The following is a 26,343-nucleotide window of genomic DNA, read 5'->3' as shown; positions in this document are numbered from 1 at the left end:
TTTCTTCTGCAGGGAGAGCAGGGTGTTCCCGGGGACCCAGGCATTCCTGGTACAGACGGACTGACTGGAGCAGAGGTCAGTGATCTAAATAATTCTGACACATTTTAACAAGCAGTGTGCCCTTTTTTTTAAAGACTGATGCTTAAATAAATTATGTTCAGTCAAGCTGTAAATTATTTCAGTCTGCACTAGTTTGCATGCATCAGTGACAACAGATGTAACTCAAAAACAGCATAAAAAGCCGTAGCTTGGGTGGGGTTGGGTTGCAAAGTAGATTGCAGATGCAGCAGCAACTGGAGAGTAAGGTTAACCAACTTACAAAATGCAACAATTATATATGTGTCTTTTGTTTATGTTTTTTTAAATGATTTTACCCATACTATATTTTTACTAGTTGGAGAGAACAGACACATATTTAAGTGGCACTAAGAACCACAGCTAATGTTTAATCCTGTGTCTGTAGGGACCAAAGGGGGACAAAGGTGACCAAGGACAAAAGGTGAAACCATCAACGAGTTGCTAGACTGATACTGCATACATGCACATCTATGTGCTGAAAGGTAAAAATGTCAACTATTTTTTTTTTCCAGGGAGAGCCAGGACAGGACGGGCGTAGTTTGCCTGGGCCCCCAGGACCACCTGGACCACCAGGAACCATCATCAACCTTCAGGATGTAAGTAGTGATACTTTTGGTGACTCTACTATTTAAACATGATGATGTTTAGTGAGTCCCCGTCTTACTGTTAAAACTCCTTTTCTCTGTCTTCAGCTCTTATTGAACGACACAGATGGTGCCTTTAACTTCTCAGGGATTTTTGAAGCTCAGGGACCCGCTGTGAGTACCTGACCAAAATTCACTGAGTGTAGACCAAATGCATTCTTTCTAATAGCCACCAGAGGGCGACTCTTCTGGTTACGAAAAGACTACTGGAATACCATCCCGCTGCTGTCGCTCTTTGACTTATTTCATTATATAGATTATCAATTATTCAATTGTGAAATCTCATAATTATTTGCAGGGACCAAAGGGTCCAAAGGGTGACATGGGATTTCCAGGTTTGCAAGGACCGGCTGGACTTAAAGTAAGTGGGATGTACATACAACATGATTTGTTTTCTGTATGGACACTATAATGAAAACTATCAGGAAGTTTGTTTTTTTTTTTTGTTTGTTTTTTTTTTTAAATGTACTTGTGTGTACACACAGGGTGAAAAGGGTGAACCAGGATTTGTCATCTCAGCAGATGGATCCATGATGTCAGGCCTGCCTGGGCCAGTGGGACCCAAAGGATTCAAGGTTATATTGCACTTTCTAGACCTAACTCCCTGGTAAAGTTTTCTGTGTATGTGTATGAAGAGTGCAGGATGGTACATAAATATAGCTTTTTTGCAGGGAGAGAACGGTGTACCAGGGCCCCCTGGAATTCAAGTAAGTGATTGAAAGTAAATGCTAATGAATGCTGGTTTTATTTCCACTGATATAGATCATCAGGTGCATCACTTTTTCTAATTCCCAACAGGGGCCCATAGGACCAGTGGGACACAAGGGAGAATTTGGGCTCCCTGGAAGACCAGTAAGCACCATGGACTCTCCAAACACTGTCTAATTAAGAGTAGATTAACATATTTCTGTGCATTGATTCAAAAATTAGAAGATTAAGATGAACTAAAACAGTGCATATTTGACACGATTAGCTTTCTCCAAACTCATTTTCTCAGTGCATGCATTGAAACTCCTGTTTGATTAGGTTTTATGTTAAATTTGATCACACACTGACTTGTTCAGCAAACTATCCAATCTCCCAAATTTCCCTGCGGGAATTGTTGAAGTTAAAATCTATGTAACTTTCTTTTTTAAAAACTTAATTGCTTTTTGGATAACAACTCTCTGTCTCTGTAGGGTCGCCCAGGCCTCATGGGACCCAAAGGAGAGAAAGGGGACTCTCGAGGCCTGCCAGTGAGTCACGCTTTACGGTTTCTATGTATTAATATTGTGCACCTGGTTTTGATCATAATCTTCAAATGAAACATAGGTTGCTTTGATTTCCTTGTGCCAGTTTGACAAAGAGTTTCATTTCAGTTTTTTCAGTTTTGTCTTTTCTTCTTCTACTCTTCATAGGGACCTCCCGGCCCTCCCGGCCCACCGGGGCGCCCAGGAATATTCAACTGCCCCAAAGGAGTAAACACTTTTAATTTTTTACACAGTTCTTGTCAATTGTCACCTTAAATTATGTGTTTTATTTGCTCACTGTTTCCTTTTCTTTCTAAAGACAGTGTTCCCTATACCCCCCAGACCACACTGCAAAACACCCGTAGGTTTCTGACCGTACAGCTGCACTGTATACTAATAAAGCATAATAAATCGACAGCTTTAGTACAGCCTGTGTTAAAGAGCTTTATGTAAAATCCCACTGGTAAAATTATATTTGTATTGTGGAATATCGATTTCGCACAAAGTCTGTCTGCTTATCTGCAGTGCATACTTGATTTTTCTCTGACACAGGCTGCATAAAAGTCAGCATGTATATTAATTATCCATCGGACTTTAGAGTGTACGCTGAGCCGACTCTGAAGTGCATCTTGATCAAACCTCATGTGCACAAAAGTACAAAACTTTTTTTGTGGGCTACCACGCCATTTTTTTTTTTTTCCTCTCTTCACACCGTCCTCTGCTTTTCCTTCTGTGTACCAATAACACGCATGTTTTTCATTGTAACACCTTTTATCACTCAAAACATTTTAACAGCTGCTCCAAAATATCCCTGCATGATGCATTTCAAGTCTGTAAAGATGAAGGCTAAGTGCAGGAAACAAAAGGAGGTAGTTATAAAGTCGCACCTGTAGAAAATCTGCATGTGTTTGCAGTTGTTGATCAAGTGTAGTGTTGACATGCAAAACGGACGTATCAGTACCATAATGTATTGTAAACTGACAAGGAATTGTGTCACTGCCTGTTGTTAATCTGCATTTTTTTCTGTTATTTCAGCTTAATTCAAATGGAACCATTGCAGCTGGTAGGTTTGTTTCCTGTAAATTAAACATCAACTAATTACGGAAATAGTTTGCCAGAGACTGCCTTTACACTCAAAATACTTTTAATAAACATACCCAAAGTTGATTCTGTTCATCTGGACGTAGTGTTTTGTGGGAGAAACGTAACCCCTAACCCTAAAAACACAAAACGCTATGTCCAGATGAACAGAATCAACTTTTGGAGATTTACTTTCCTGGATAATTGAGAATGCATCAAGACTCTTAATAAACATACCCAAAGTTGCAGAGTATTTACAGTACATTTTGTTGTCTCAAAGGTAACTGTCAGACAGGAATAAAAGGGGAGAAGGGAGAGAGGGGACTTCCAGGGATACCAGCTCCACCAAGTGAGTTAAAATGTCTTCCTTAGTATTAAAATAAAAACACTAAATATATTAAGAATTATCAGAGAAAAATCAATCTTAATATAAAGGAGGTTTAAAAGAGCTAATTTATGTAGTTTTTTAACCTGCTGTGATTCAAGAATTAAAGTGTTGTTTGTTTGTTGTTTTTGTTTCTCCTCTAGTGTCACATAATCAAAGAGGAGGCTGGGTAAGTTTTATAAGGGACAAACAAAGGTTGCTCTTTTCTCTTTTTTGTTATGGAATATGTGCTTGAATTTTAACCACAAATTGTATGTAAAAGGTGAATATAGCCATTTGTTTTGTGGATTTATGATCAGGTTGTAAGAATGTGTCTAAAATATCCTGAAAGCTAAGTCGGGTGAAGACGTAAAAGAAAATATTAGTGGTAAACCAGTTGGAGACAGTTTAGCTGGAAATATATAGGCAGATACTTTATAGCACATTTGCTCAAATATTCTAAGGAAATGTAGAGTTCATACTGGATGACAAAAAAAAAAAGAAAAAAAATCATTATCATGGATTTTGAACATTTTTTAACTACTGGATGACAAAAATGTCTCAAAAGTATTTTTAACAATTAAAATTTGCCCCAGTTGTAGCTTTACTGCTTGTTACAAGTGGAAAAAAGTCATTGCAAAAAAGTGGTTGAGTCAGGAACCACTTAGATTAGTTTAAGACAATGAATGATTTGAGACTTATGTCATGTAAAGAAAGAGAGTTCAGTGCCAAATTATTAGTTAATTTTAGCAAACTTTATTAACAACGTTCAACCACGTGTGCTGACTGCATGACGGCAAAGGCGGCTGCTAATAAGTACTTAGTAACATTCAAATAAAATACTAGAATTTCACTCGCTTGAATTGGACCACAAACCTTTTAAATCATTTTAAATACTCATATAAAAATACTCCAAAACATACCAACAGGAGTTCTGGCATTTGAAGCCTAGCAGGGAGCTGGTGGCTACAGCCATGTTTGTCAACTTCTGCCAACCACACTCCAGATAGAATTAAACTTTAATAGAAAGTTAACAAGTTGTGAAAACGGTTTCAGCCCATGTAGAGTTGTTGGGGAAAGTTGGCTGCGTAAACTGCAACCATGTTTTGTACCAGACTTGATTTCTGCTCTAAAGTTTGGTCTTTTTACATGGGAGTCTTTATAGATTGACTTACTTTTCGAAGTCTTTAAGTAGACATTTAAAGGACTGTAGTTTTTGGCTCTTAATGATTTTTCAGTCAGCAGTTGGTTACTGTGTGATGGTTTTGCCTGTGTATGCACTAATAGGTGATGAATGGTGACCAGGGAATCAAAGGGGAAAAGGGAGAGGCGGGGTTCCCGGGGATTTCAGGTATCCCTGGAAGATCAGGACCCGTGGTAAGTTTTATGCATCATGGTATATTTTTGAAAGAATAAACCTTAAAGTGTTAGTAATTCTGTCCTTTATATATTTTAGGGGCCCAAAGGAGAATCAGTGGTCGGTCCCCCTGGTCCCCCTGGGCCGCCAGGCCCTCCTGGTATACCAGGCTATGGCAAGCCTGGTCTTGTTGGACCTCCTGGGCCACCAGGACCTCCAGGGCCCTCTGGGTCATCCTTGAGATATGGTTCAGGTAAAACTCATTAAACTGCAAATATAATAAATATAATCGTCTGAAGGATGTATAGTTACTGTAACTAATGAAATAAAAGAATCACTTACAATATTCTACATGGAAGATACTGAGATCTTTGTTATTGCAGGTCCTACCATTGCTGGCCCCCCAGGCCCTCCTGGACCTCCTGGACCACCTGGACCTGCTAGTCCTTCAAGTAACACAGCGTTTGTAAGTCAGTTTATCTGTGGCTGAGCTATATATTAATATAACACCAGACCCGTGATTCTCTTAACTGATTTTTTTCTGCACATTTTGTACTTTTCCACATTTGCTTCTCAGCTAAAAACGTTTTCGACCCGTGAGAGTATGATGCAGCAAACAGTGAAAGATGCAGAGGGCACTCTGGCATTTGTTACAACGACAGGAAGTCTCTTCCTTAAAGTTTCCCAGGGATGGAAAGAGATCCAGGTACTAATTTACAATGGTGCTTTATCAGTTTGGTAAAACCGTGTTACAGAAATACTTTCATGTTCATATTAGTACACTGGTCACAGAGCTCTCCATCATGATCATGAATAACACATCTCACCTGCTCAGCTTCACCCTAATGAGGCGGCAGAGCTCATTCTCACTCATACTGATTTAACCCTTCTCCCATAACGCTTCAGGAGATCCTTTCTACCTTTCTATGTGAAACTGTACAGTAACTCTTCTTTCTGTGACAGGTGAACGCACCTGTCAGACATAAACTTCCACACACATATTTCTGTATTATACCCTCTCTTGTAGCAGTTTCTTGGATTTCTAGTGTACCTATTATTAATTCAATTCACACTACTCTTTTTACTCTTCTTTAACTTAATCTCTTTTTATTTTTTATTTTCTTAGGGTTTTTTTTTATCACTGTTGTATATGTGAACTTTTTGGCTAAATTCACACTATAAGATTCTCCCTCTGCCCCTGTGCCACTTTAACTACACTGTTTATTTTTTTTAGATTTCTTTGTCCTGCTGCTGTAAGACAATAATTACCTTTGTAGGATCAATAACATCTTTCTCGCTCTCTCTCTAAATAGCTAAGGTCAGTGCACTGGAACATGTGATTTAACTGCAGAAAGTTCAGAATAAGAGGCACTTGATCCTTTTAGTCTGATATTTGGACTTGTATAGATGCTGGAAACAGTTTTTTGAGGTCCATTTTTTTTCCATTAAACTAATAAATGATTAATGAGCTGCAAACAGGAAAAAAAACAGAAAATATTACTGAATCAAATCATTATTATTGATTTAAGGGCAACGTGAACTCAAATACATCAACTTTTGATATATATTTTCCTAACTTTATACTTCTGTTTTGTTCACACAGCTTGGCAGCCTGATCCACCTCGCCAATAACATTATCCCACAAGATGAGGTACTTGTTGCATAACCTGTCAATATAAAAAAAAAATGCCTTTGTGGAATCTGGTGTTAGAGTATTCATCTCTCTAACATTTATTTTCAATGATTCATTTAGCCTCGAGCCTCACATCATGTAAGAGGAGACACCATACAAAGAATACACTCTGTTAAAAGCAGGGTGAGTGCTTAATTATCATCGAAGCCCTTGTGAAGAGATTTGTTTTTAGTTGTCTCTTGAACAACCTCGGATTAACACTGATCTGTTCCGTCTTCTCCCTGAAGCTCAACCTGGTGGCGTTGAACCAGCCTCACTCAGGGGACATGATGGGGCTTGACATGGCTGACCGGATGTGCTTCGAGCAGGCCAAGGCGATGGGTTTGGCTCCCAACTACCGTGCCTTCATTTCATCCCACAGACAAGACCTGGTTCACGTTGTCTATCCAGGTTTCCGGCAGACTCTGCCAGTTACCAACCTCAGAGTGAGTGCTGCTTTTTACTGTCAAACAACCACTAGCAGCAAAATTTCATCATGTCTGAAGCATTTTTTTTAATTTTTTTTTTTAAATGTATCGAACCCGCTATGTCTGACCGCAGGGAGACATGATGTTTAGGAATTGGCGCTCAATTTTCACCGGCAATGGGGGGCCAATCAATACCAGGATACCCATCTACTCCTTTGATGGCCGGGATGTCTTAGCTGACCCCTTCTGGTTTGTACACTTCATTTACTGAATTGTTTCTTGGAGTCTGTTCATCTGTCTACAGCAGTGATATTTTCTGTTCTCTTTGTATTAGGCCTCAGAAGAGTGTTTGGCACGGCTCTACCAGCCAGGGACTCCGCGCAACAGACAAGCACTGCGAGACATGGCGAGCAGACCATGTATCCGTCATGGGCCAGTCATCAAGCCTGACCTCAGGTCTGCTCATGGGTCAGGAGACTCGAAGCTGTTCCAACGAGTACATTGTCCTCTGCATTGAGACCCACAAAAACCCGTAAACCACCCTGTCCCTGAATACCACTCATGCAAGGAAACCCATCCGAGCCTCCACTGAAGTTAAAACCTCTGGAAAAAGATCTGAGCACCCCTCTTAGAAAAACGATGTCACTTTCTGCACATCTTTGGTGCTACGTGTAGCATTTTGTGTTCTTTTTTTTTTTTTTTACTCCACTTTCACACTTACAACATGAATGTTACTAATTCTGACACCTTTCCCTCTACTGGCATCACACAAAGGGTTTGAGGCAGTAACAAACTGCTGACATCAGCAAGGTATCTCCTGGGAAGGTAAGCTAATATTAGGTTGTTGCTACACTCTGGAGTTGAAACTAGTTTGTGAACTGCTTAGCAAAGAAATGAATAGAAACGACCCTTTGTGTTGTAAAGCAATCCAAAAGATTTCCAACTTGGCATATACAATACTGTAAAACCCAGGACAGATGCTAACATGGGCTGCTAATTTTTTTTAGCATCCTTCGTATTTAATAGTCTAACATCTCAAATGCAATGTGCTAAGGATTTAGTCATGTTAAAAATGATACACGCAGCACCCAGAGTTTTTTTTTTTTTTTTCAAGAAAGGTGGCAACAAGACACATCTGTGTTATATTATGCGAACCATACATAAAGTAGTTTTCCCCTCAGATGTGCAGGCGTGTTGAGGATGAGAGAGGTCCTTTTTTTTTGTAGTTCTTCAGGAGACTGGAAGTAAAGACTGAGGTTGGCTGCAGGAACCTGCACCTGCCCTGAAGCGTGGCAGTCCAAAGACTTTTCCAATGGAAGTGTAAAAGGCAACTTACATATTTTTTTCTATGTTTACAGGTTGTCTTGAAAGGTTTTAAACCAATTCAGGAAAAAAAAAAAGTTCTATTAAGACCAGAACTCTCCACAACCAACACGTCCCTCGGACAACCAGTGTTGCCACCAAAGTAACTTTTGATGCACTGTACTTCATTTTTGATATTTTCTAGTTCAATATTTTCATTCTTTAAAACGTGTTTGTCTTGTAGCTTTTTTTTTTCATCTTATCAGCTCTTTCTCTTAAGGGTATTTAATTTAAATTCAATGATTTATTTATACTGTCACAGCACATAACAAGAAATCAGATGGTTAAATTTAAGAATGTAATTTATCATGTGTTGTTTGTCAAATGACTGTTTCTTCTAACTTTTTGCCTGTTTTCTTTCTTTTTTATTTTCATATGTTGTCTTTTCATTGTTTTAAAGACGTTTGGAGAATTCTGGAGAACATTAGCGACATCAAAAATAATTTCCATCCAGTGTAAAAGTGCCATTAAAACAAATCATTCAGTTTTATGTTGGAAAGAAACCCTAGAAACTGCCTAAGGTCAAAAGTGAAAGCATGTGTTTTGTATAGATATTGGTGCTTTATGTTGAATAAAGACTTTTCATAACTTGTGTTTCTTTCATTCTTATTTTAGAAAAAAAAAATCCTGTGGTTATTTAATCTGCTTCAAGGTTTTGATTTTATAGCACACAGACTTTGTGCATTTGTTCAGTTGTATCACTGCTGTCAACCTGCCAATTAAGAAAGATGTTGTTGTTGTTTGCTAATTCAAGTCAGTGCATGATGCTGTTAATATTAGAGCGTGACCAATACAGGATTTTTTTAGACCATATCTGATATTTGATTTTAGAAATCAGATATATTGAATTTATATTTTTAAGACACATGAAAGATAAGCAAATTTGAAAATTATTACGTGCAGTTATGTATTTATTGTTTATGATGTGTCCAGCTTTACTTGGATCTGTTGGATGAGGTGCTTGTGGCGTTGCAAATGCTCTGTTTTACTTTGCTGAGTGCCTTGTGGTGGATAAACCATGCATCCTCAACAATCATAAATATGACTGAAGGGTGTTTCTCTCATCTCTTCTCAACTTTCTTGCCTTTTTAATTTCCGTTTATTTATTTGATTTGTTATAGATGTTAACCGTCATATATATTAACCTTCCTGATGTAAATTGCGCTTTATTATTAGCTATCTGGAAATATCATAACATGTATTTTAGTCATAAGAAAGAGGTTTCCAGTCCTTTTCAAGGTAATATTTTAAAGTTGTCAACTCACACCTACCCCATTCTGAGACTGTTCACTGGTGAAAACCTTTAGTTAGCAAGACAAAGGGTTATAAGTATAATGCCCCCTGCCTGCTGCCTATCGCTGAGGGGAACTCAAGATGGAACAGAGTTCAGCCCCTGTCTATGGCACTGGTTCCAAAGTTCTCCGAAATGCATTGATATTAGCCTGACTATATCTAGGTAATCTCTGAGGATCTCTGTTCTGATCAGTTTGGAAACTGTGGTGGAGAGCAGGTGACTAGAAGTGCTAACCATCATGAGGTTTCCTACTAGCCTTGTCACCACCTACTGGATGGAACATGGGGCACCTTCCAGGGCAGACTGATTCACTTGCCACAGGGACAGATTTTAAAGGTCTTTTTTTTTTTTTTTTTTTACACTTACATCTTACACTAAACACAGATATTGAATCAGTTGTGTACAGCAGCAGTCCAGGCACATAAACAAACAGTAGAAAAACAGATGACGCACAGAGGAAGAGGTGCTTCTGCACCCGTGACATTGTGCATGACTTTCAAAATCAAGCTTTCATGCACTTCACTTTTTAACACAGCTAATTTGAAGTCATGATGGATGTTTTGCTTCTTGTATGATTATTGAATAAAATAATCTTGAGTTTAGAAGAAATGTTAATTTGCTGCAGCCCTACCACTCCATACCTTCAGTAGTAATAGTTATGCTATAAGTACCTTTGCTGCACTGAATGTCATTCTGAGTTAGTGTTGCACTGGAGGTTAAAGGCTTTGCAAACACAATCTAAATATGGTTCTTCAAACAAAGGTTACAAAGATCTGGCACGGAAAGAAAAGCTAACCAAATAGCCAAACCCCTTTGCCTTCACATAACAGAGCAGTAGTTGTGGGGTAATAGACTTTGCTCTTATTTTTACTTTGACAGCTTTTGCAAGATTTTTGGACATGAAGGCATTCAAGGTGCTGTGACACTGTTACACTTTTATTTTTGTGTAAGTTTAGTGTAAGTGTGCTTAATCAGTTGCTTTAACTTTATTTAAAGGTTCTGTTTGCACTTCTCCTGACTGCAGCAACAATTGACGGTCAGTCTTTTCATGTTGGCAAGTGCCCCAAGCCATCTGTTCAAGAAGACTTCAACGTTACAAAGGTATAGTATTGAATTATTAGTGCTATTAATGACTACATTCTGCTGAACTTTGATTTCTAACCTTAAACTGTGTGCAGTGTGTTCAGCTCTATTAGGCCTCGCTTTATTGTATGTTTTAAGTTAATTGGAGGTAGTTGCTTTAATGAAGGAAAACACTGTTACTGGTGGACTCCGTGTGGTCATAAAATAAGAAGAAAAGTTCTTCTTTCTTTAGTATATGGGTACCTGGTACGAAATTGAGAAGCTTCCAGCTGTGTTTGAAAGAGGAACATGCAACCAAGCTACATACAGTCTTCAGTCCGATGGAACAGTCAAAGTTCACAATGCGGAGCTCCTGTAAGGTTTCAGCTGTTCTTCTGCTTTGCAAAGAAATATTATTTTTGGCCAAAAATGTGCCTATAACTATCTAGGTGAAACTGCTACCCTACCCTGCAAAGGAATAAATATTGATTGGTGTCACCCCATGTGCTCTTGTCTAAATTACAGGTCTGATGGGACGATAAACTCGATTGAGGGAGTTGCCAAAGTTAAAGAACCATCTCAACCTGCTGTTCTAAGTGTCAACTTCTTTAAAGGTACTTTTTTGAACACAGCTTGTATGTTTTAATGTCAAAATAAAATACAAAGTTCTTTCGATGGTACTTTTTTTTTAAATATACAATCTGTGTCTATATCCAGGTGTTGCAGATGGTCCCTACTGGGTGCTCTCCACAGATTACCAGTCCTATTCTTTGGTGTACTCTTGTTCTGACTTCTTTGGAGTTTTTAACATTGACTTTGCCTGGATCCTGGCTCGCACTCGTACGCTGACTGAGGATGTCATTAAACAGTTACATGAGACGCTGACTGCTGCGGGTGTCAATGTAAATCGCCTTGAAGTCTCCAACCAGACTGCTTGTGATGTTATGGTTATGACCTGACCTGACCTCTAAAAATTGAACTAAAAAACTACAAAGTGCTGATTACCTGATTGAGCTATGATATAAATGTGTTGTGCAACACTGATAAAATTGCAGAATATGATAAATAAAATGTAAACACTTAATAGAAGCTAAGCTACTCTTCGATGCATGACTCTTTTTTTGCATTCTGGCGAAGTTTGTTCACTTTTTCCACCTTTTCAGTATTAGCTTATTGTGTAAAGGCGTTTAATTTGACTAAAAATAGAATATCATCCATTTAAACAGCATGAATACAACTTTAAATACTGTCAAAATGGGATGCAGTTAAATATGTTTATTCACTTAGATTTTTACTTTTATTTTATAGTGGCAAAATTATGACTGGCCGGAATGAATCTTATTTGCCGCTGAAGGCTGTCAGAGAAAGCAAAACAAAAGCACACACACACACACACACACACACACACACACACACGTGTATATATATATACACATGTGTGTGTGAAACATGTTTTTGGCGTAATTTAGTGCTTGAGCACTGGAGGAAGTAATCATTTATTTATTCGGTAGGTTATTATTAACAGATCGTTCAAGGCGGGAGGGATGCTTTTATTTTGAAGAAGACAATCCGGTTTTACGTAGCTGTTTGCTAAAAGTGGGCGGTACCGCTTTAAGTAGCTACTCGCGGCTCGCTGATTATTATCTGCCGACGACTTTTCTGGCATAATAACTGTTTTGTGGCATTTCTTTTACCCGAGAAGACCTTTTTCAAAACTAGAAACATGTTCTTTCTCTTGCTGTGCGTTTTTCTTTCGTGTTTGCCATTTTATTTATCAGCCCAGACTGATAGACAAAACGAAAAACCCATAATAGGTAAGTTAATGCGTTATTAAAACGATATTTACTACAACTGTTATCTAAGCTAACTTGCAGCTTTACACTTGGGAAGCATCGGGCGACAGTTACAGTAAACCTGCCGTAGGACAGGAAACTTTTTGCTGTTTCTGTATCACTATGGAAAATGCCAGCATTATAACAGAAAGACACGTGCGCTGTTTTTGTTCCAACAGGTGTACTGGCACAGGACGTTTATTTACCCCAACCTAGCCAAACAGCTTACATAGCTGCCTCCTATGTGAAGTTCCTGGAGTCAGCAGGAGCTAGAGTTGTACCTGTCATGTGAGCTGTTATCATCTGCCGACATTACCTCTGCATGTTATTATCTGACTGCATACTTTGTCACACATTTATAAGAGGAGATGTTGCGTAATGGCGTGTGTCTAACCCAGTGTGTTTGCATTGAACGTCTTGCTTCTGCAGGATAAACCAGACACTGGAGGAGTATAAGACACTGTTCAACTCAATCAATGGGTCAGTACATATACAGTTAGACAGTTGGAGCCCTGTTTGGTGGATTTAGGGCTTTTCACAAACAATAAAATTGATTGTTTGGATTGGATTTATACTGTAGGGAGGAGTAACTACAGAGTGATAAAGATGCTGAGTCATTGCATGAAAATATGGGAAAGCCTTGTTCAAGCTAGGTTAAGAAGACAGGTTGCGATCAGTGAGCAGCAGTGTCCTGTGTTGATATATGGTTTATAGATGTTGGCACTAACAAAAAGACAATACGCTGATCCGAGAACCAACCAACCATTTTCATTAGGAGTTTGGTGTAAGGGTAGGTAGGGATAACGTCAATTGGAGGCAGGTGATCTGCTGTAGTGAGCCCTAAAGGGAAGGGCTGAAAGAAGAAGAGTTTACCATAAGTTGATGGTGATTAATTGCTAGGTATGTGAGTTATATATCAATAATTATAGATTAAATAAATATTATAGAAATAATGGTTTGTCAGCCCCTGCATTTGTAAACAGACTTTCAGGCCTTATCCATTCATTTAGATAGATGCATTTTTAATACATTGTTGTTAGTATTACTAGTATTTTTTAATTGATCAGCACTGCCTGCATAATTGGTGCATCCACTTAAAAAAATCTAATTTAAAACCACAACATATCAGATTTTATGGTATATTTATCTTATTTCATGTTTCTCATTTTCTTCTTTAATTTTGACTCAGTTTTCTTTGTTTACAGGATCCTTTACCCAGGCGGCGGTGTCAGCATCGTCTCATCTGGTTATGAAAGGGCTGCTAAAATCTTTTATGAGCTCGCTATTGAGGTAAAGGTTGAAAATACTTTTATCTGTTTAATGATGCTCATTATGATGTATATTAATAAGGGTGGATCTAACAGCCGGTTGTTGGTGTTGCTGCTATAGCATCATATTATGTTGTTTGGAAGACTAAAATAATGATGGCTGGGGCTAGGCGGTGTGCTGGTTTGTTCAACGCTAAACTGGTCAACTGACAAATACCTGCTCTGGATTTTAAATTGTAGATGCTTATATTATTATAAGTTACGTAAATATTAAGATACTGTTTTTGCATCTGACTGAAAATCCGTAACATGCAGTCCGTTAAGGATTAAGGACAGATTATTGTTTTGGCTGTATGGTTTTATTTTATTTTTATTTACACATGGTCATACAATGACATTTAGGAATGAGCACTGCAAACGTACATGAAGACTTACTCAGGCAAGACACTATTAATAAAAATAATAATTAAAAAAATATTATCATGACCCACTGCTAGAATCTGCGCAGATTCTGCTTGAATCTAATGAACAGTTCCTTGGTGTGATGCCATTGCTTTGTAGCTCAGGATTGTAAATGATAAATCATGGAAGTATGATGAAGTGACAAATCCCACATAAACTAATAAAATGAAGACTAAACCAAAATCAAAAGTAAAGGTGAAAATATTTAAATTAATTAACTTTAGTTAAGTTTAAAAAGAAAAAAAAAAAGCTTTGTGTTGGAAACACACCAATATCTGTATTGCTGATCTGTGAGAAAGCCTGAAATTTAACTTCTCCCTAGTGCAGCCTTTTCACCCAAACTGCAGAGTTGCTACATCATAAAAATGTGATTGATCAGTCTCAGTGACAGCCCTGGATCAACACTGATTATCATGTTTTAGGGCAACACCAACACTGTCATTACAAAGTGTCATAACAAAGAGTGTGAATTCTTTTCAGGCAAACAAGCGTGGCGACTATTTTCCTGTGTGGGGTACTTGTCTCGGGTTTGAACAGCTGATGTATTTAACAAGCAAAAAGACAATATTGGCATATACCAATACGAGCGGCGCGGCATTGCCTCTGAACTTCACTAATGGTATGTTTTGTGTGACTAAACATTTTTAATTTTGCTTCTCACTTGTGAAATGGTAGTAACCTGTTTTTCTTGGGGTGTTTTTTGCAGCATTGCAGGTTTAAAATATAAACTGTGAAAGGAAAAGATTTATTTTCTTAACATGAATGAAACTAGATTTTAAAACAGTTTTCAGTGAATAAAAATATTATAGGTGACTGAAATAGTAAAGACTTTAAAAATCCATCTTTGTGTTTTAAACTTGATCAGTTTTCATGTCAAGCCTGTACCAACCACACATTATCTGAGGATCATATATTTAGATTACCTACCTTATACAGCTAATGGGAGAGTGCTTATTTGTTTGTAAAATTGCTGATTAATCATTAAGGTATGCTCCCTTCCCAAAAGCTGAAGACAGCAGGATGTTTAAAGGCTTCCCTGCTCAGCTCATGAAAGATCTCGCCTCTGAGCCACTGACGGTTAACGCTCACAAATGGAGCTTGGCAACGTTGGTATGTCGTCTGAGATTAGACTGAGTCAACAGCTTGATGAAAAGCGGCAGTTGCTTGAATGCAGTCTAACTAACCTGTCATGTCTATTGCTTTCAGACTTACAATACAAACGAGGAACTGAAGAAGTTTTACAAAGTTCTCTCTGTAAACACAGATGGAAATGTAGAGTTTGTGTCAACAGTGGAAGGTACTGAGTGTCTAATTCAGCATTATGTTACTAGGTTTTTAGCAAAATAGGAAACTGTTTTTATAAATATTTTTTCTTCTTTCTGTACCTCAGCATATGACTATCCTATTTACGGGACACAGTGGCATCCAGAGAAAAATGCTTTTGAATGGACACGCCCTTCTATTCCCCATTCCCCGTCGGCAGTCAAGACCACCTTCTATATGGCCGAATTCTTTGTCAATGAGGGTATGAAAGCATCATTTTTGCTTCCTTGTAGACTGGTCAGTAGCTGAAAAGTTACTTGTGATGTGTAAATTTGGTATTGTTTTCTCTCGCCACAGCCAGGAAGAACTTTCACAAATTTGAAACTGAGGAGGGGGAGAGCAAAGCGCTGATATACAACTACAGTCCTGTTTACACTGGGGCTAAAAGTGCCTTTGAGCAAATATATTTCTTCTGATGAATTTTAGCAAAGTGTCACTCCTATTCAGCAGCTAATTCGCTGCTTCAATCATGACTTGAAAATATTTACACATAATTTAACTTGCTTGATTTTGTATTTGTGGTACTGTGAATCTGTGTAAACTACAGCTGAACTAGAAATGGAAAGATTTATGCAGGCGACATAAATATTGATAAAGTGCAGGATTTAAATGGATGTTGTGCTTTGTGGTGTTGTAGCTTGGTTTACAGTTGTGTTGCTGTATTTTATTACACTGTCAGGCTCAAGGCTCAGTTCCCCTCAAAATAGTGAAGAGTTAGCTCGTGAGTTGAGCATATAGAAAGTACTTAGATGTGATCTAATATGATGGCAACTGTAAATTATTTGACAGGTTAACCTAGCTTCTAGGTTGGAGCTGAAGTGCCTCAAGGATGCGTTTTATTTAATGATCAGCTGGTGGCCAAAAGAAATCAGATTTTATAAATGTTTCTTGTAAATTAGAACAAACAATAAAGCAGGACATGTTTTAGGGGGTGGCTAACATCTGTTGAATACATCCTCAATATATTAGTCTACTGTTTCCTCTGATTTTCAGGCGCGTTAAGTCTGGTTCCCAAAAACCAAGATGGCAAACTAACAAGCTCAAGCCTTCAAAATTATAGTCCACAAACCAATGAGCACTGTCCAGTGTTTATCCAGTCTGATGTCACTGGCCATTTCTGGGTGACCGTGCTTCTTCAGTTTCCAAAACAACAAAGCACTTAAGCAGCACTAACAGATGAAAATGGTCCAAATTCTTGGGCTACCATTAAAGTATTATGTAAACTATGGGAGACCATGGCAGTATGCTAGTGACTAAAACAAGGTTTTTGCCGCAGCACCCTCTCTGACAGATTTCACAACCTGTGATGAACCAACTATGGATGCACTGAATGACTACTCAGTCATGTCTCCAGGTGTTTATGTCTGCAACAGAGCATAAGCAAGTCTTAACCCTCCAGATGTAATGTCTGCTACCTCATGACTAACTTGAGAGCTACTGTTAGCATAATGTAAACACATTAGTACAGGCAAAATATAGACTGAGGGTTAAGTTATTTTAAATAAAATAACTGTCAACTTCCCTCATTGGCAGAGATAAACTTCAGCCAGCAGAACAACTAAGATGACCCCACAACAGCACAAAGGTCAGTCATTAACATACTGCTGTGCGGTTTGGACCAGTCCCTACAAAAAATACCTGATCCTAATCTTAATGTCCCTTTGACATCTTAGCACTGCTGTTATTCTTTTGTGACGTGTCCAAACATTTGGGATAGTGCACATGAATGGTGCCAGTAAGAATCTGCAGAGGTCTAGGCTTGTTGCTGTTACATCATCACTCAACAAGAGGATATTATGTTTTTCTGCACTTCTCCTGTTGCCATAAACCCTAATATAGCTTAAAAATCCACAAAAAAGTCACAAAAAATGTCACAAGATGCAACAATCAAAAAATAAAATAAAAACAAAGTCTGATAAAATATCAGTTTTTATTCTAACATTTACCTTCATGCCACAGTCTGCCATTAATGTCCTTCTATGCTTTGGATAACAAAGTTAAGCATCTGGGGAAAAAAGTCCTCAACAGCCATCAAGAAATTTTTTTGTTGTCATTGGCAACAAATAAAGTCCACTTTCAACTTAATTCAAGGAGAGCAACAGGAGAACAGAAATGAATAGTCAAATGTAACTTCCAAAATGCTTTATGCACAAATAACACTCAGGTAATAGTTTTTTCTTTTCTTTCTTTCTTTTTTTTGTTTTATGTTTTTTAGAATAAAATGATATTTGAATAACATTTACACATCAAGCTGACGAGACTGGGATCTCAATCACAATACTACTGGAAATGTAACTTATGCAATCCAGTAAGGAACATTCAAGATGTCAAAAATTACCATGTTGACTCAGCTATCAGGGATAGTGCTGCAAATTACCTCATAACATGCACTGAAGCGTAACACAAGTGGCCATTCAAAAAACAAAACAATAAATAAATAAATAAATAAAAGATGTTAAATTAAAATTGTGCCTCAAGGAGTCATTATTTTGGGTGATATGCCAAAATGATTTTTCCTCTCTTATGTAAATGCATAATTTTTCAGGATACAGGGTCCCTTTGGCTTCTTATGACACTTGCTCAGTGTATTTGCTGATGTACACTTTTCACTTTCCATCATTTTCTTCACCTACCATTCACATACTTATTATAAGCAACTGTGCATGCAGATTATGTACATTTTAGCTTTGTCATGGTGTCAGTGGGTATATTTTCTGAAATGATTTGTCTGTTTAAAAAAGAAAAAGCCAATTTGCTGCAACTAGTTCAATTTTAAGCTGTAAGTAGAAAACAATTAATATTCACAAGGCATTAAGGGGAATACGCTTACTATGAGTTTTATCTGAAGATTGATACTACTCACATATCTGTTAAATATGAAACGACAGCTAGCTTAAGGTTCATGTAGCGTAAAGATTTGAATCAGAGAAATATGTACAGCTAGCCTGTTTCTATCAAAAAGGGTTCAAAATGAATATACTAACATCTCTGGTGACTCTAGGAAGTCCTTGCTCCTGGCCAGGATACAGTCCACACTGCCATAACCTACCATAGTGTACATCATAGATTAGCTAACAGGGGCTGACCCAGAAACAGGCAGGCTGCCCAGGATAGTGGTTTCCCAGAGTGCCCAGTCTTTGCGCTAGGCTTAGCTAAGTAGATACTTGTAGCTTCATATTTAACAGTCAGAAGTGGTACCAATCTTGCCAACATGTTAAACTATTCCCTAAAAATCCACTCTAGAAATGCAACCTCACAGCTGGATGTTTTTTGACAAAGTAAGGCACAGTGACTAAAACAAGTTAATGCTTTTTTTTGTTTTTGTTTTCAACATTTGAATAACCGCGAGCGTCACAATAAAACTGTGTCAGATAAATGAAGGTATTTTTTCTCTTTGAATAGTTTTCAAAAACAGGGAATTCTGTCAGCATCACTGAAATACGTAAAATGAAATTTACAAGATAAAACTAACATCAGGGCAAACATGAGTACCAAAAGAAAAACATGTTATAGCTGGATGAATGCTTGTGTGCTATTTTACATACTGTAAGAACAACAGACACAATCACAGTCCAACATGAAAAGTTCTTCACAACTTTAAAAATAGTAACATTTCCTGTATCCCCACTATTCCAGACACCCATTTATGACCAATGCCAGTTAGCGTTTTTCACCAGGGGTCTGATTTTCATTAATATACAAGCTCACAAGTTATGTGCTATAAAGTGTTTCTTCTCCTCACAGCTTTAAGTCTGTGTGAAAGCTGATGCTTTCTCTCCACTGCTTTTGAGGAGCTGGTCCTTCCCCTGTTGTGGAGAAGACTGCTTCCCGTCAGTATTTTCCCAGACTTCATATCAGGTCATCAGTCTTTACTGGCTCTCACGAGCCTTTTTGATTCCAACTTGGGGCAGGAGGGAAGGGAGTAAGAATGGGTGGAGGAGCAAATGTGTTGTCTGCTGGAAAAAGGCAGTCTCAGGTGCAGTGTGTCGACACGGGGAGGAAAACGATGGACCAAAGACAAATGAGAGTTGCATACTGTGTACACCAGGGACAGAATGGAGGGAGGTAGATGACCAGATGGGTTGGGAGGATCTGGGGCACAGGAGGGGCCCTATGAGGCCAGTCTAACCCTCGTCTTCAATCTCTTCTTCCAGAGCCTCCTCAAACACTCTTTCTGGTAGCCTGAAGCACTCCTCAAAGAAGTTCACCAAGGACTGACTGAGATGCTGCCTCGTTGCTTCACTGTGGATGAAGTGGCCCTCGTCTGGGTAGATCTTAAACACAAAGAATGAGGGAAGAACATCATTTGAATTCAGTGTTTAGTAATTCTTAATTTTTTTTTAAATTTAGCCAAAATTAATTACAAAATCATTTACTGAACTTCTAGGACACTAGAATTCATGCTAGTCATGCTACTAATATGATTACTGAATGGTATATCTGAAGAAACTGGATACAAATGACATTTTTGGTCTTTAAAAATTGTTTTCTGATGCTGATGAAATACACTTCTGAAGTGTGCAGCAGGGTGGCGCAGTGGTTAGCGCTGCTGCCTCACTCTGTGGAGTTTGTTCTTTGATTGCAAGGAGGCTACAAAGCTCTGTGTTTCGTGAGGTAAATTGGTCTTTCTGTCAATAGCGTCTAAATATAGTGTACACCTACAAAAAAAACACAACAAAGTTTTTATCTCAGGTAGCTAAAATCAGTTTTCATGCTAACAGCTTTACTTTGTTTAGTTTCTCTGCTGGTTGGCTGCCGTCTCATTTTACATGGACTGTGGATCAGAACCTCACACAATCAGTTGAATTCAGTTTTATTTATATACCGCCAAATCACAATATCAGTTGCCTCAAAGCACTTTTTATTATAAGGTATTGACCCTACAATAATACCATCCTGGCTAAGTGAAAACAACAGTTTACTCCAGGGGTGTCAAACACAAGGCCCAAAATCCAGCCCACTGGATGGCTTTGGAAAATGTGAAGGAGGGCATAAATTTTGAACCTTTAATTGTATTTTAATAAGTTTAAGCGTTTTCCTGCATATAAAGACCTCCCCTACAACAATTCATACTATAGCAGAGTAATTAAGTAATAGATAAATTAATAACATTAATAACAACTCTTTCTTAATTATGTAGAAAAACTGAAAAATGTTGTTGAAATTTCAGATTTTATTACATTTAGGGATCTCAGGGATTAAATGTGTAGTTGAACTGTTATTACTAACAGACAAGGTAGTTTCACTGGTCTAGCTCACTTACGATTAGATACCTGTTCAGCTGCATGTCAACGCAAATATCTAATAACATGACAGCAGTTCAGAACAGTTAGGCATGCAGACATGCTCCAAATAAGCAACAGAATAGAGAAGAAAGGTGATTTTTGTAACCTTTAATGTATTGTTGGTGCCAGTAAGACTGGTCCGATTATTTCAGAAACTGCTGCTCTACCAGGACCGTTTCTATGGTTTAAAGAGACTAGTTGGAAAAGTGTGTGGTAGTTCTCTGAGTGAAAATGCCTTGTTGATGTTAGAGGAGAATTGCCAATCCACTGAGCTGATAGGAAGGCAATAGTAACTCAATTAACCATTTGATTATAACCAAGGTATACAGAAAAGCATCTCTTAATGTGCAACACGTCCAACCTAGAGCAGCTAAAGACCACACCAACATGTTCAGAACATAAAGGTTTTCCTGTTGCAACACTGGGTTGGCATATACAGGGTGTTATCAAAAGAATAATCCGGTTATAAAAGGCTATACCTTTTAAAGTAATGTACATAGAAGCTTGGTTTAAATTTTTAAATACATGGCTGAACATAAAGTTTTACATACAAAACTTACAATGTTCACAAGTGCTCAATATGTCGCCCTCCACACGCATTGCAAATATCCATACGATAGTTAAACTTGTCCCAAATTTTTGGGAGCATGTTTGGACTCACTGTAACCACTGCTACCTACCGGCAACTATGTGGAACTCGTGAATCCCCTCTTTCTAACAGTACGTGTTTCGCTTGTTACTGTTGTAGGGCTGCAGAATTAAAGCACTTTGAAATTGGATGACTCTTGTTTGATATACCCTGTAAAATATAAAAGCACGGATCCTGTCTTGTATCCATGGTTCAGGTTGTTGCAGTTGTGTAATGGTATGGAGGATATTTTCTTGTCACACTTTGAGCTCCTTAGTACCCACTGAGCATTGTTTAAATGCCATAGCCTACCTTTGTGATCACAGTGTACCCATCTCCTAATAGCTGCCTAATAGCAGCCGATTAACACGTCATTTCGCTCAAATCATGTCAAACTGGTTTCTTGAACACAACAGAAAGTTCGCTGTACTCAAATGACTGAATTTGGGATGTGGTGAAATGGGATATCCACATCACTGATGTGCAGCCACCAAATCTGCAGCAACTGTGTGATGCTATCATGTCAATATGGACCAAAATCTCTGAGGAATGTTTTCAGCTCATCTTTGAATCTGTACCAGAAGAATTAAGATAGTTCTGAAGGCAAAAGAGGTTCCAACCTGGTATTAGCAAAGCTTATAAACTATCTAGTAAGTGTATATTACCAGAGCTCAAAGTGTTTTTCAACCAACAGTAACTAAGTGATAGTGTTTATTTGAACCCATCATAAACTAGCAGAGACCTAATATTAATACTGTGCACACTAATGTGTCTGTTGGTCAGTAATGAGCGTTGATGAACATTCGCCAGCAGAGCATTGTGTTATAAAGGGATTAGTCCTGGTGTTAATGCAGGATGCCCAAGGAGGTCTTATAATCTCATTATGTGTGAGGCAGACATTGTGAAGGGCTAATCCTCTGCCTGCTGCGAGACCACAGCTGGGATCACAAAGCTCCCAGAGGTTGGACTGAACAGGGAAAAGAAAGACTGCATACCTGTAGGGTGTAGTTGGCCTTTTCACTGATGAGCTGGGCAATGAATTTCGCTGTATGTTGAAAGTGGACTTTTTCTAAAGGAACCAAATGAGACAGATTATTGTTTATCTTTTACATATTCAGTTATGAAGATGATTATAATTCCTGACCTACCGTCAGCTGTAGGATGGATAATCAGAAACTTCTTATCCATAAACTGAGACGCTCTGTGGGCTAAATTTGCCATCTACAAAAACACATTTCAGCAGATTGTTTTGATAATTATTAAAACTGGAAAGAAAATGAAAAAAAAAAAAGTAATAAAATCTTACCGTGTATGCTCTTGTGTCAGGTTTGGGCTGTCCAAGGTATCTCTCAGAAAATGCAGAAGCTAGAGGGGGAAATAGGCTTTGGTTAACTTTTATTTGCTTTGTTTTTAAGATCAAATCAAATCTTCCATTAATCACTCTTTGTTTGAGGGTGGTTTTTTATCCCCACGTCTAAATATATTCAGCCATCTACATATTCGTTAGTTTTGAGGCTGTTACAAGAGTCTTCATTTGCAATTCCGCAATTCCAGTGTCATGGCACGTCTCTCACCGCCTCTGGCAGAGCGAGAGAAATCAAATAGATGGGAAATCAGTCACACCGCAACGCCCAGCTCCTCCTTAATTTGCACTTTCCTGACTCGGTGAGCCTCCAGCTACAACGGCACCGCGTCTCGTTCCTTGTTCCCTGCATCTCTTGTACTGTCACTCCCTCGGTGCACAGCACTTCTGCATTTCACACATTGTATTCCTCGGGTAGCCGAGGTGAGGCTGGTGTTGTTAACTTTGTCTGGCTCTGATGTGATTGAGTTCTAGGTTTGTCTGCACCATCATACTCATGAGTGCCTACTTGCGTGACGCAGTCCCTGAAAAGATATCCCCGCTGTGGGGTTAAAGGTGCTAGATTTGCAATCCGTCTTCCCTTTTCCTCTGAATATTCTGTCAGTGCTGCCTGAGCCTGACTGATTATGCAGCATTACTGCATTTGTTTCGTACACGTAGCGGAGTGGTGATTTTTCAAATGCAAAAAGCTGCAAACAAACACAGCTTACCATACAATTCAAAATCGGTGATGGGTGAGAGGACAGCGCCGCATTTTACAGGAGATTCCTCACCGCTGACCAACAGGCTGGTCACATAGCCTCCATACACCTGAAGTACAACAACTGCATGTTAACACAGAGATATTCGAGTGTAGAATGGACTATTCTGGTCAATCTTTGGACCCAGGATGCACATACTGACACTATTCTTACCTTTCCAAATGCTCCGACTCTGTTTTTGTCAACATAGGGCTCCTTTAGAATAAAGCTGTCAAAGATAAACATTTGTTCAGTTTGACTTTTAGAAAAACTGTCTCACAGTAGCAGCTGTAGCTCTAACCTACAAGATGTTTTAGCAGCTGTTTGCAATAAACGATCCATTATACTATATTAAATTCACAGTGTTTGTTTAACACTTGCGCATTAAATGCATGTTTTCAGTTCTGCCAGACCAGCTGCTATCAGTGTGTGTGCAAAATATATTTTCACAGCAGTAACTAATGAAGAATTTACAGATGATAATGTAAATTTATTTGTGTGTGCGTGTGAATAAATGTGGCTTTAAGATCTGGCAGATGACTTCTGCAAATTACACAGTTTAATGTGTTTTTCTCAATAAAGCATCACAACTTTATCCACATACTTAAGTGCATCCTTCTGATCCTGCTCCTCAAACACGCCCAGTTTCTTCTGGATCCGATGCAGCAGGTTGGTGCCCTGGAAGCCGCTGCCTTGCCCGTCGCAGCGCAGCACGATGGCGCCAAAGCTGCTCACCAGCACCGTGGCCCAATCCAAGTGAAACTGCTCTGACACCATCTGGTCACCAGGTGTCCCATCGCTGCACCACAAGCAGAGCAGTGAAGTGAAATCGAGGCTACCACAAGTGATGCGATCCTTATTTCAGTCCTAACTTTGTGTCCATGTGGAAATAAAGTGCATAACCTTATGTCCCAATTTTCTGCAGTCTATGTTTAAATTAAACATTTGAGCTATACAGCGCAAGAAAAGCAACAGCAGGTGAACAGAAAAGAGAGAAAAATGGGGACATGGAATAGAAAAACTTACTCAAAATCAACGGCATGCCTGCTAAATGGTGTAAGAGTTTCAACTGCAAGTTATGACTGAGATGAAGAAGGTGAAATAATTCCTAATGATTTAAACTTCTAATAAATCATTTTTACAGGTATGAATGACGATACAATAAATTATAGTAGTGTGTTGTTTTTTTTTTCTAAAACGGTGAGAAACCTAGATCTGACCTGGAGAATAAAATATAGTTCAAGGCTGGAAGAAAGGAACGCTCATGAAAAAATGGTGGAGAGAAGGTTCAGTTTGTCACAGTGTAACTATTATCCAGCAGGTGTCAGGGACAAAGAAATGTATCTGCTTGACATGTTTGCATTGATATGGACGGATATGTCCTCATATAACTTGGAGTGGAGACTGCATTGCTAATAGACACACACTTTTGTTGATACATACACAAGCAGGAGCAGAGGGTAGTGTGACGTTTCGACAAAGCCAGCTGGTTTCAGGATCTGCATCGACAAGGCTGCAATGTCAAGTCAAACAACTGTTACACAAAAGCAACTAAGGCCTCTTTCACAAACACAAAACACAACCCCTGGTTCTGTGCACTAAACTTTCTAGCTGTTAGTGCCACAGTTTTGGATTGCTAAATTAAGTCAAATTGTATGGATGTCTATGAGAAAATGCCTTAATTTATTATCTTTTCGGAGGTAATAGACTTCATGGCTTCAGTTGCTAGCTTAGCAATGCATGTTCAAAGTAAGCTGGATCATGAGTGTAGCACAGAAAACAACCGATTTTATATGCTTAAGAACCACAGATAGCATAACTTATGGACACAGCTACTGTGACATCACCTGTTGGCGTCTGAAGGCCAGTTTTGAAGCCTTGAGATCAGCATTTTCATGGCTTGCTGAAAAATTGATGTGACAGGTCTGGCTCTCAAACCGCTTGCTCATTTGACAAGAACTTGCGATTAACAATGAAGAGGAAAATGCCACAGAAATTCCTTTTTGAAACATGATATGGTCGAGATTTACGAAAAAAGTGTGACCGAAAATGAGAGACTAAAACCACATACATACAAGAAACTGTGCATAGAGGGCAAGTCCAAGGCTATTTTCCCATTCACTTCTATATGAATATTTCCCTAGAGTTATTATTTTCCCATTTAGAGTGAGCCCTGCACTGGATTAGGGCACAGTGCCAGAAAGCTTTGGGTCCAGATTTTAATCAGGGCCCAAAGTTTTCATGGGGTGTTAAACAAATATTAAAGCAGGGTTTTAGAGCTCACGTCGCCATATGAGCATTCAGTGTCGTCTGGTTCTCAGGCAGACCTGCCCCTTATTCCTCACATCTGGCTTCAAAACATGAAGTCAGCCATCATGATGGCTATGTCCATCTTTTACATACAGTCTACAAATAAAATATATTTCAAACTTTATGGGTTTTTTTTTTTATCAGGAATCAGTTAATTGTTTTGTTTACCTCAGCTCCGTGGCATCTTTTAATATAAAAAGAAGTGAAATAAGCTCTGTAGGACTCCATCATTAGCATTAAGTTCCTAATAATATGCCATTATACAGTAATGGTGGTCTGATACATACTATAGTCGTCCATGTTGATCTCCTTGTACTCCACTATGGGCATCTGCATGGACTCCAAGGTCAGCCTCACTTTCTCATTGCTCTCCAGTTTATAGACTTCTACAATACCTGGAGACAGTATGTGAGATAACAGTTTACAGTATTTTTGTCAGGCAGCTCATGTTTCAAATGACTGATTTGTTACAGGAGCAGAATAGAGAGTAATCTCCTTACAGATGTGCTACATGAAAAATTTAGAGGCGATAAGAAAAAGCTCCCCCCGATGAAACCTAAAC

The 26,343-nt window shown here is 38.6% G+C and overlaps 4 protein-coding genes across 13 annotated transcripts in view; 3 read left to right on the top strand and 1 right to left on the bottom strand.

Annotated features, from left to right (window-relative positions):
- LOC102798852 (collagen alpha-1(XV) chain-like) overlaps positions 1 to 8,806 on the top strand; it is a 66,419-nt gene extending 57,613 nt beyond the window's left edge. For both annotated transcript variants that reach the window (XM_087846300.1, XM_087846299.1), the window contains exons 22-44: positions 13 to 75; positions 464 to 499; positions 591 to 674; positions 771 to 836; positions 1,021 to 1,083; positions 1,208 to 1,297; positions 1,394 to 1,429; positions 1,521 to 1,574; positions 1,901 to 1,957; positions 2,120 to 2,179; positions 2,271 to 2,312; positions 2,987 to 3,014; positions 3,312 to 3,380; positions 3,560 to 3,585; positions 4,683 to 4,772; positions 4,852 to 5,005; positions 5,136 to 5,218; positions 5,330 to 5,458; positions 6,356 to 6,403; positions 6,506 to 6,568; positions 6,673 to 6,870; positions 6,986 to 7,101; positions 7,187 to 8,806. In XM_087846300.1, coding sequence (XP_087702426.1) covers positions 13 to 75; positions 464 to 499; positions 591 to 674; positions 771 to 836; positions 1,021 to 1,083; positions 1,208 to 1,297; positions 1,394 to 1,429; positions 1,521 to 1,574; positions 1,901 to 1,957; positions 2,120 to 2,179; positions 2,271 to 2,312; positions 2,987 to 3,014; positions 3,312 to 3,380; positions 3,560 to 3,585; positions 4,683 to 4,772; positions 4,852 to 5,005; positions 5,136 to 5,218; positions 5,330 to 5,458; positions 6,356 to 6,403; positions 6,506 to 6,568; positions 6,673 to 6,870; positions 6,986 to 7,101; positions 7,187 to 7,388 — 1,857 coding nt within the window. In that variant the 3' untranslated portion in view covers positions 7,389 to 8,806. The remainder of the gene's footprint in view (positions 1 to 12; positions 76 to 463; positions 500 to 590; positions 675 to 770; positions 837 to 1,020; positions 1,084 to 1,207; positions 1,298 to 1,393; positions 1,430 to 1,520; positions 1,575 to 1,900; positions 1,958 to 2,119; positions 2,180 to 2,270; positions 2,313 to 2,986; positions 3,015 to 3,311; positions 3,381 to 3,559; positions 3,586 to 4,682; positions 4,773 to 4,851; positions 5,006 to 5,135; positions 5,219 to 5,329; positions 5,459 to 6,355; positions 6,404 to 6,505; positions 6,569 to 6,672; positions 6,871 to 6,985; positions 7,102 to 7,186) is intronic.
- Positions 8,807 to 10,314: 1,508 nt separating this feature from the next.
- Positions 10,315 to 11,660, top strand: LOC102799153 (apolipoprotein D-like). The gene is made up of 5 exons (XM_087845664.1): positions 10,315 to 10,422; positions 10,505 to 10,609; positions 10,824 to 10,945; positions 11,096 to 11,184; positions 11,288 to 11,660. Exons 1-5 carry the CDS (start codon positions 10,408 to 10,410, stop codon positions 11,527 to 11,529), a joined length of 573 nt encoding a protein of 190 aa, XP_087701790.1. The 5' UTR covers positions 10,315 to 10,407; the 3' UTR covers positions 11,530 to 11,660.
- A 508-nt stretch (positions 11,661 to 12,168) lies between these two features.
- Positions 12,169 to 19,942, top strand: ggh (gamma-glutamyl hydrolase (conjugase, folylpolygammaglutamyl hydrolase)). 4 transcript variants are annotated; one of them, XR_437203.3, is made up of 11 exons: positions 12,169 to 12,384; positions 12,582 to 12,690; positions 12,832 to 12,882; positions 13,608 to 13,692; positions 14,613 to 14,751; positions 15,139 to 15,242; positions 15,339 to 15,429; positions 15,523 to 15,657; positions 16,989 to 17,040; positions 19,247 to 19,313; positions 19,610 to 19,942. XR_437203.3 is itself a non-coding variant. In XM_006799209.2 (9 exons), exons 1-9 carry the CDS (start codon positions 12,294 to 12,296, stop codon positions 17,015 to 17,017), a joined length of 834 nt encoding a protein of 277 aa, XP_006799272.2. In that variant the 5' UTR covers positions 12,169 to 12,293; the 3' UTR covers positions 17,018 to 18,831. The 4 variants fall into 4 exon arrangements, 2 of the variants coding, with proteins under 2 accessions (XP_006799272.2, XP_006799271.2); XR_015719647.1 differs by having other exon boundaries at positions 15,753 to 17,040; XM_006799209.2 differs by lacking the exons at positions 19,247 to 19,313; positions 19,610 to 19,942 and having other exon boundaries at positions 16,989 to 18,831.
- LOC102784658 (A-type potassium channel modulatory protein DPP6-like) overlaps positions 17,372 to 26,343 on the bottom strand; it is a 252,396-nt gene continuing 243,424 nt past the window's right edge. For all 6 annotated transcript variants that reach the window (XM_006799205.3, XM_006799206.2, XM_006799207.3 and 3 more), the window contains 9 exons: positions 26,069 to 26,176; positions 24,915 to 24,984; positions 24,076 to 24,270; positions 23,646 to 23,700; positions 23,442 to 23,541; positions 22,675 to 22,733; positions 22,517 to 22,589; positions 22,364 to 22,437; positions 17,372 to 19,729 (listed from right to left, as the gene is read on the bottom strand). In XM_006799205.3, coding sequence (XP_006799268.2) covers positions 19,580 to 19,729; positions 22,364 to 22,437; positions 22,517 to 22,589; positions 22,675 to 22,733; positions 23,442 to 23,541; positions 23,646 to 23,700; positions 24,076 to 24,270; positions 24,915 to 24,984; positions 26,069 to 26,176 — 884 coding nt within the window. In that variant the 3' untranslated portion in view covers positions 17,372 to 19,579. The remainder of the gene's footprint in view (positions 19,730 to 22,363; positions 22,438 to 22,516; positions 22,590 to 22,674; positions 22,734 to 23,441; positions 23,542 to 23,645; positions 23,701 to 24,075; positions 24,271 to 24,914; positions 24,985 to 26,068; positions 26,177 to 26,343) is intronic.

Source organism: Neolamprologus brichardi, chromosome 9 (assembly GCF_056152115.1).
Source record: "Neolamprologus brichardi isolate AB-2024 chromosome 9, ASM5615211v1, whole genome shotgun sequence".
In the NCBI taxonomy this organism is placed as follows: Eukaryota; Metazoa; Chordata; class Actinopteri; order Cichliformes; family Cichlidae; genus Neolamprologus; species Neolamprologus brichardi.
Note: the sequence above shows the minus strand (reverse complement) of the source record. Positions and strands in the feature narration are given on the sequence as shown.

What these genes read in the sequence shown, in the direction of transcription:
- LOC102799153 (XM_087845664.1), top strand. An exon ending in GTTCACAATGCGGAGCTCCT is followed by an intron (nt 10,946 to 11,095) that starts GTAAGGTTTCAG and finishes TCTAAATTACAG; the next exon opens with GTCTGATGGGACGATAAACT. An exon ending in AAGTGTCAACTTCTTTAAAG is followed by an intron (nt 11,185 to 11,287) that starts GTACTTTTTTGA and finishes GTCTATATCCAG; the next exon opens with GTGTTGCAGATGGTCCCTAC.
- ggh (XM_006799208.2), top strand. Translation starts at nt 12,294, where the DNA reads ATGTTCTTTCTCTTGCTGTGCGTTTTTCTTTCGTGTTTGCCATTTTAT. An exon ending in GCCTCTGAACTTCACTAATG is followed by an intron (nt 14,752 to 15,138) that starts GTATGTTTTGTG and finishes CCTTCCCAAAAG; the next exon opens with CTGAAGACAGCAGGATGTTT. An exon ending in CGAATTCTTTGTCAATGAGG is followed by an intron (nt 15,658 to 15,752) that starts GTATGAAAGCAT and finishes CTCTCGCCACAG; the next exon opens with CCAGGAAGAACTTTCACAAA.